The sequence below is a fragment of the Puntigrus tetrazona genome, unplaced genomic scaffold, assembly GCF_018831695.1.
Source record: "Puntigrus tetrazona isolate hp1 unplaced genomic scaffold, ASM1883169v1 S000000528, whole genome shotgun sequence".
In the NCBI taxonomy this organism is placed as follows: domain Eukaryota; kingdom Metazoa; phylum Chordata; class Actinopteri; order Cypriniformes; family Cyprinidae; genus Puntigrus; species Puntigrus tetrazona.
Window position 1 is genome coordinate 1,265,001 of NW_025048164.1, and position 7,500 is coordinate 1,272,500.

A 7,500-nucleotide genomic window follows, 5' to 3' on the forward strand; every position below is an offset into this window, starting at 1 on the left:
GGGGTCACCTGCTTGTCTGTATATAGTGAGAGTGTTTCTTAATAAAGCATGCTGTCAAGCTGCAGAGAAATATGAAGACGTCGTCTGAATGCTCCATCAGTGGTTATGAAGCGACAAGAACACTTTTTGTACTGAAAGAAAACTAAATTCAGCACCGTAACGTCATCTTAGAGAGTATCTGCTGGACCTTGACTCTTCTTTAATGCATTGTCTTTTAAAAACACTGTCTTTGATTCATGTTCGGTGTTTTAAAATGCCCCATCATTACATCGCTCAGGTCCTTCATCAGTGTTTCTACAGATGCTGACCTGGGAGTCCTCGAAGCCGGAGGAAGCTCACTCATCCTAATAATTGATGGGTATGGTCCATTAAACGTAAAGAGGTGAAGATCTCACGATCACGTTGTTCAGCCTGACCTTTTCTCTCTTTATTAGACAGAGTCTGGAGGTTAATCAGGGCAGAACATCTGTGCTTTCCTTCTCAAGTCTTTCCTCAGGTCTGAGTCACAGGCCGCTGTGCTGAAGGTTGGGCTGCAAGGGTTCGCAGTCCTTCACGCCGGCATCATCTTCACGCATGTACATGAGGAAGAGCGTGACGGTGGCGAATGTTGTGGCGTTGACCGGAAACGCTCTCAAAAGAGTGGAGGTCAGGCCTCGAGTGAAGGTCCTCCATCCTTCTCTCCTCCAGCTCTGACGGATGCAGTCCACGATGCCGTTGTACCTGTTGGCTCCGCCCACTCCGTCCGCCTGGAGGCGGGACTTGATGACGTCCACGGGATAGGTGGAGATCCAGGAGGCCATTCCCGACATGCCGCCCGCCAGGAGCAGCTTGGGAATGATGTACCCGTCGTCGGCGTCGCAGCCCAGCGCTCGGGTCAGCGTGTCGTAGGCGAGGAAGTAGACTCCGAAGCCCGGCGTCTCGCGGATGACCGTGGTCACCATCCCTCGGTTTATTCCTCGGACGCCTTCCTTGCGGTAGATGCGGACCAGGCAGTCCAGAGAGTTCCTGTACATCTTCCTGGAGGCGCTCTTCTCGCCCGTTCCCTGCATCTGCATGCGGGTCTTGGCCAGCTCCATCGGGCAGCAGATCACGCTCTGGATGAGTCCGGCCGAGGCGCCGGCCAGGAACTGGTGCAGAGGTGTGTCCGCTCCCAGCATACGCATGGCGTTCCCCTGCACGCCGAAGACGATGGCATTGATGAAGGTCAGGCCCATCATGGGCGAGCCGAGGCCTTTATAGAGACCAGACACCTGGAGTCAGACGAGAAACAAGACAGCAGCTGTATTTACATTCAGTTTTATTCGAATTTTGGGATATCGCATAAAAAACTGCTGGTTTAATCGCATGACCAGCTCAAACCAGCATCCCAGCTTCTAAACACACCTAACCAGCGCGTGCTGTTTTTTCAACAGGGAAGACGTGAATAAATTCTAGAAATGAGCCACAAATTACATATTTAGTTAATCAGTACTATTTATTTGTCTTCAACTCACTGGATGGGAACTGTAAAAGTTTCAATATAAGTTTAATTAATTTGCAACTTTGGAAGGAAACGTTTCTGTTAGTTGTGGTTCCATCCATCTATTTTTATGTGCATTTTGGGATATTGCGTAAAAATACTCTGGATGCAAACGGAAAGATGCTTGAATAAAGAGCAAAAAAGAATTATGCACTCAACTAGGTGGGATAAATGTTTAACTGGTGAGAAAACATGCGCGTAAACTACAACAAAAACACATTTTACTAAAAAAAATTCCACTCTGAGTTTTTGCGCGATGGGACGAGATAACTAGCACCGGACCGATCTCGCTCACAGTATCTTCGTTCTGAAATGCCTGATCTCTCAGACTGACGGCTGAAGCTCGAATCCATGACAGCTTTCATCGGCCAAGGCCCGCCCATGAGGACGTTAGATTGACACGTCAAACAGCCAATCACAGCTCGCTCCGTCCCAGCATCATGTTTCAGGTCGTGGAGAGGTCGCCACAATAACACACAGGTGTGTCCAACTCTCAGAGGTTTTTTAAACATTCTGTACTCCTGCATTTTCAATCTTTCGCATACTTTTGAAAATCTAGTGTTTGGTTGTCTCCGTTACAAACATGACAGCTTGCTTCTTTCGTGAGAGGTTTGGCGTCACGTCTTTGTTTCCAGGCAGAACGTTAAATAACGCTGATTCTGACCAAAGTCTGACGGTAGATGAAACTCATTCATCATATACCAACATTATTAGATTCAGTGGCAGTTTATCAGGAAGTGATGATTTTGTTTTCTTTTACTCATTAGATGTGTTTTATGCAATATTCCTCAGCACAAGTTAAAGTAGTTAATGTGTAGAGAACCCAAAACCCCACGTCTCTCCAGCCGTGGATAAGTATAGATGTTCCTCGTGTTATATTTAGCTCCACAAGCTGGTATCAGGTCTCGGGTGTCTCCTGGAGTTCATGTCTGTCAAACATCTCAGCGGTTTTTTACAGTAATGCCATTTCAAAAAAAAAACAACCACCACGTTTGATTCCCAATGAATTATTTATCTTGATCTTTACAATAGCATATTACAAATCTAAAGAACTATTTCCTCTATAAAAAAGTGAAGGGTTCTTAATGGAACCACCGATAAACACCTTTTATCTCTGAGTGTGGAGCCCAAACCCTGAATGGAAAATTAAATTAAATTAAATTCTGTGTCTGGGTTTTAAAAGACATAAGAGAGCCTCTCTCCCGCTTCACTGTCCTCTCACAATAAAGACTAAATAAGTCTTTAGAAACACGCATAAGATTAATGTGCACTTTAAGGCATAAATAAGCTACATGCACTTTCCATGAAAGCTTGTAATCAATAAACAGACCTAATTATTAATAATAACCTAATAGGCTCATTTTCAGTCACGAGAGGTAAGTTGTTGCCCATCAACTTCTAACATTGATTTCTTTACTCCATGTAACAAAGTTAGCCATCTCTGTGATATAATGTTGAATATCCTTGTCCTTATATCAGAGACCAAGCAAAGCAGTGTTTTTGGGAAATTTTACAGCATTCCCAGGATGGTGACTCCTGGACGCGTGAAGAAGAAGAAGAGCGGTGGACGTACAGAGCCCTGGGGACCCGACAGCGATGGACCTACATCCAGAGAGAGTCTGAGCGATTCTAACTGAACACGGTATGGATTGATAGCCATTTGATTTAGTTTGAAGAGCTGCATAAGAGCTCTGATCAAGAACAGCTAGCACTGGGATCCTCCAGAGGTCGAACTTTGTGATCATTAATAATACTCACAGACTCCTGCCGGACGATGGACTGGAAGCAGTGATATGTCCCGCGGTATAAAGGCTTGTCCACGCTCTGAACCTGCAGCCGGACCTAGAAAACAGAGTTTTTCCCATTAAACCTGCTGGGATCAGGCCACGGCCGACGGTTCAGATGATCAATCTAGAGCTGCTGATGTTTGATCATATTCAGTAAGATTCCAGTCCAATGGAAAGAGGAACGGACCCGGTCTTTACTTACGAGGTTAACCCCCGAGCGGCCGGAGTAACAGCCTCGCTCTCATCTACAACAAAGTGACACTTCTGCTGTGAAAAACCCTCGTGATCAGAACAAAGGCACCAAGACAAGACTCAGAAAATACAGCTGATTAACATACAACCTCACGGGAGGAGGCCTTCAGAACCACGTCTGTCTGGGTCTCGCCCTTTGCCTTGAAGTGCAACACACTGTTAGTTTTACGGCAGTGGCTCACAGAAACACGTGCAGCTAGTGACGGGTGCATCATCTAAAGAGTCCTGAACGGCGTTAATGGATGCTTTTATCCAAAGTTAACTGGCATACACAACCCTCAAACCAAAACAGAGCCATTTATAGATTTAATAGATATTAATCTGTTATACAATCTAATAGATTGTAAATAAACCATGAATACAGTAACAGACAAACATGTTTCACGTTAGCTTTAGTACATGCGCTCTTAAAAAATAAAGCAGCGATGCCACAGAACAAGCATTTATGGTTCCCCAAAGAACCTTGCAGAGAAAACCTAATTTAAAAAATATATATTTTGCCTCGGAATTAAAGTCAAAAGTTGAGAAAATGTAATAGTTTGTCAACTAGCTTTAGCATATTTTTGTCAAAATAGAGTTATTCACATTATTCTGTGACAACTTCTTTATATCGTGTGATGTTTCTGTTATAAGCTTGTGTACATTTCATTTTGAGCCTCTGGAAAAACTTTGAAGCTCAACATCTGAACACTGCTCAGAATGCAGATAGAACTTTATTATTCCAAAGCAGCGACCTAAAGAGATTTATTATTATTATTATTATTATTATTATTATTGTAAAGAACCTTTAGTTTTCATGGCTGTTGAGGGTTCTTCATGAAACCACGAGTACACTGCAAAAATATTTTTTTCCTTGTTACACACAGTATAGGGGACTATGTGTTTTTTGTCTTGTTTTCTAGTATAAATATCTACAAATTCTGGAATTATGATGCATTTTATACTGTATGTATCTATGTGTGTGTGTGTGTATATATATATATATATATATATATAACAAGACAAATGTATTAAGGAAAAAATCTCTTTTTGCAGTGTGAAGGGCCTTTATTTTTAAGAGAAAGCAGCTTTCAGTCTTCAGTTCTGCTGAGTTTTATCGAAGCGGACGTACCTTGACCGTATCAAAGGGATGTCCGACCAGAACACCTGCTGCACCTGAAACAGGAGCGACCGAGAGTGAGAGACGTTTTAACCTCGTCATCGTGATGTGATGCAATGTGTTTGAGATACGAGTTTGAGGGCAGCTCTCCGGCCTTGACCCGTGCGAGCGAAAGACACCTGCGTCATTCGTGCATGAGGCAAGAGCTGTTTGACCAATCGACGTGGACATCACAGTCAAACCTAAAGTCATCATCATCTGCCGACTGCTCCGTGCTCCGAGTATCTTTCTGGTATAACTAATGATTCTTCAATCAGGGAGTAGTTTCTGATTGAGCTGCATGTGTAGGGACTGCTTGAGTCATTCAGACGCTCACCTTAAAGTACTTTAGCATCCCAGTTATTGAGCGCAGCGGGTAACTAGCACCCGGTTACCAGTATAACTAGAGCTCTACTGCAGCAGATAGATTAGCTGTCGTGTTTTCTGACTCGGTGTTGAATGTGCGGCTAAATCAAGCACGTCTTACCTCCAATGCATCCTGCAACGAAGTCCAGAGCCATTGCTCAGATGAGGATGACGATGATGAAGATGAGTGTGTGAGCTGTGATCCTCCAGCAGCGTGTGTGTGTGTGTGTGTGTGCGGTCAGTCTCTGGTCAGTCTGTGCTCGTGAGCAGCTGCTGCTTCTGTGCGGCTATTTTTACTGAATGAAGTTGATATGAAGGGGAAAGTCCATCTGTGACCAATAGAAACTCCAGGATGAAGAAACACCCCCATCATCATCATCATCACCTGCGTGTCGGAGCTCACAGACTCTACAGTCAAGAAGTTCACTGTAATATAGAGCTGTACAGTAGAAATATGTCAATCAGCAACTGCTCAATAAAACATTTACTTAATGATTAGAAAGAATGATTCATGATTATAATCCCTTACAGAAAAGGAACGCTTACACCAGGTTAAACTAAACCATGAATAGAATTGTTGCTTAAAATAAAATAAATAAAATGTTTAAATTAAAAAAAAAAAATATTTACTTTGTGACGTACAAAAATAACAAACTATTTTTGTAATCTATTAAACACTAAAAATGGCAAAAACAGAATTACTGGAACTAAATGAAATTAAAGTAGAAAAAACACGTACACCGTATTGGCTTTAATTCTAGTTAAATTCTAAAAAATTTTTAATGGAGTATGCATTGTTTTCTTTTGATGGTTATTTAGGCTACATATTTATGAATTTAACCTGTTTCTCGTAATAAAAATAGTCCTAGTATGTGATAAAATACATGCGCTATATAAATTATTATTAATTTATTTTCTCTAGTCGGGATCTGATTGGCTGAGCGGTGTTTACAGTATCATCTGTATCGTGAAACACGTGACTCATCATCATCATCATCCTCGTCAGTGGAGTGAGATGAAGGGCAGCGCCGCCCGGCGGACACCGAGGCTTCATCTGACAGAGAGCATCACGGGAGCGGAACATCACCGAGAACCGAGACGACGAGGACTCCGACCGACTGCTGGTGAAGGAGATCCTGACCTTCAGATCACATTTCTGCCATGACTGAAGCGACACACACACACACACACACACACCTCTTCATCATCAGATCGTTTAACACCGATGAGTCGCGTTCGGCGGATCGAAGCGGATGATTCCGATGCTTCTGTTTAATCGGTTCTTCTGGTTCCGATTCGGAACGGTTCCGCTCATTCGGTTTTAACGGTTTTGATTCATCAGTTTCGATCGGTTCTGCTCTGCTCGTTCGGATCTTTTCTGACGGTTCTCTCCGTCTGAAAGAGTCGGTTCACTCTGTCGATTCGGATCCGGTCAGGATGCATCTCGCGGACTTCGTCGCCGGTTCCGTCGGAGGTCAGTGACGTGAAACTTCATAACTCCGTCCTTATTCCTCTGAAGGGTGTTTGTGATCATAGACTGTGGATGTGTACCTCAGGGGCGTTCGGCGTGGCGGTGGGCTACCCGCTGGACACGGTGAAGGTGAGAGCGTCTTCATCCTCGTCTTCCTCAGTGTTGTGTCTCAGGTGTAACGGTGCTGATGCTGCAGGTGAGGATGCAGACTCGGACTCGGGACGCAGGCGTCTGGGAGTGTGTGAGATCTACCTGCAGAACCGAGGGAGTGAGTATCTGCTCCAGCTCCACCACAAATACAGCATAAACTGAGAAAGGCCTGCAATAAACATTTTAATTCAGGAATATTAAACAAAACAAAATGATAGGAACCGAGAGCTGTGATATCTGCAGTTTACACCGAATCTTCAAATGAGAAAAACCTGAAAATCTGAAAAAGTGCATTCTGGGAAAAATAAGGTAATTATTATCATCCCTTAGTTTTTGGCTAAAATGAATCCCATGAGCGCTGTGGAGTGTGACAGGAAACATACACACTTGCTATATTTATTATGATATTTCCAACAGATGAAGAGCTTTATTTGAAAAGAATCAGAGTTTTGATTTTTAACAGGAAACTCTTTAAAAGCCTTGTTTTATTTGTTAAATAAGCCTCCTCCGTGTGATCACACACTCCTTCAAGAAAGACAGGAACTAAACAGAGAGAGAGTGAGAAGAGAAAACATCTTTAACCCGGCTTTCTGTAGAGTTTCTGTAGAGTTTCTGCTTCTTCATGAACCATACATTTGTTGAAATTTGTTTTTTTGTTTTGTTTTTTTGTCGTAATGTAAAACCAAACCATATAAGTTACATGTACAAATTATGATCTGATTACAACAGAATATATAATGATCTAGTGATTTAAACAATGAACGTTTAAACAGTTATTTCTGATGTGTGTCTCGAGTGCTTTGACGTCTCACCTCCA

The 7,500-nt window shown here is 42.9% G+C and overlaps 2 protein-coding genes across 5 annotated transcripts in view; one reads left to right on the forward strand and one right to left on the reverse strand.

The window, feature by feature from the left end:
- Positions 1–5,496, reverse strand: part of LOC122334499 (mitochondrial basic amino acids transporter) — a 6,305-nt gene extending 809 nt beyond the window's left edge. The window contains exons 1-5 of one of the 4 annotated variants that reach the window (XM_043232489.1): positions 5,184–5,277; positions 4,670–4,713; positions 3,509–3,551; positions 3,278–3,361; positions 1–1,250 (exon numbers count right to left, since the gene is read on the reverse strand). The exon at positions 1–1,250 is cut by the window's left edge and continues 809 nt beyond it. In XM_043232489.1, the coding sequence (XP_043088424.1) occupies positions 504–1,217 (714 nt within the window). In that variant the 5' untranslated portion in view covers positions 1,218–1,250; positions 3,278–3,361; positions 3,509–3,551; positions 4,670–4,713; positions 5,184–5,277 and the 3' untranslated portion in view covers positions 1–503. Of the gene's footprint in view, positions 1,251–3,277; positions 3,699–4,669; positions 4,714–5,183 lie in introns of all 4 variants that reach the window. The other 3 variants (XM_043232486.1, XM_043232487.1, XM_043232490.1) reach the window with 3 other exon arrangements.
- A 489-nt stretch (positions 5,497–5,985) lies between these two features.
- The window catches only part of slc25a47b (solute carrier family 25 member 47b), a 6,070-nt gene continuing 4,555 nt past the window's right edge, over positions 5,986–7,500 (forward strand). Inside the window, exons 1-3 of the mRNA XM_043232340.1 lie at positions 5,986–6,536; positions 6,619–6,662; positions 6,730–6,801. Coding sequence (XP_043088275.1) covers positions 6,500–6,536; positions 6,619–6,662; positions 6,730–6,801 — 153 coding nt within the window. The 5' untranslated portion in view covers positions 5,986–6,499. The remainder of the gene's footprint in view (positions 6,537–6,618; positions 6,663–6,729; positions 6,802–7,500) is intronic.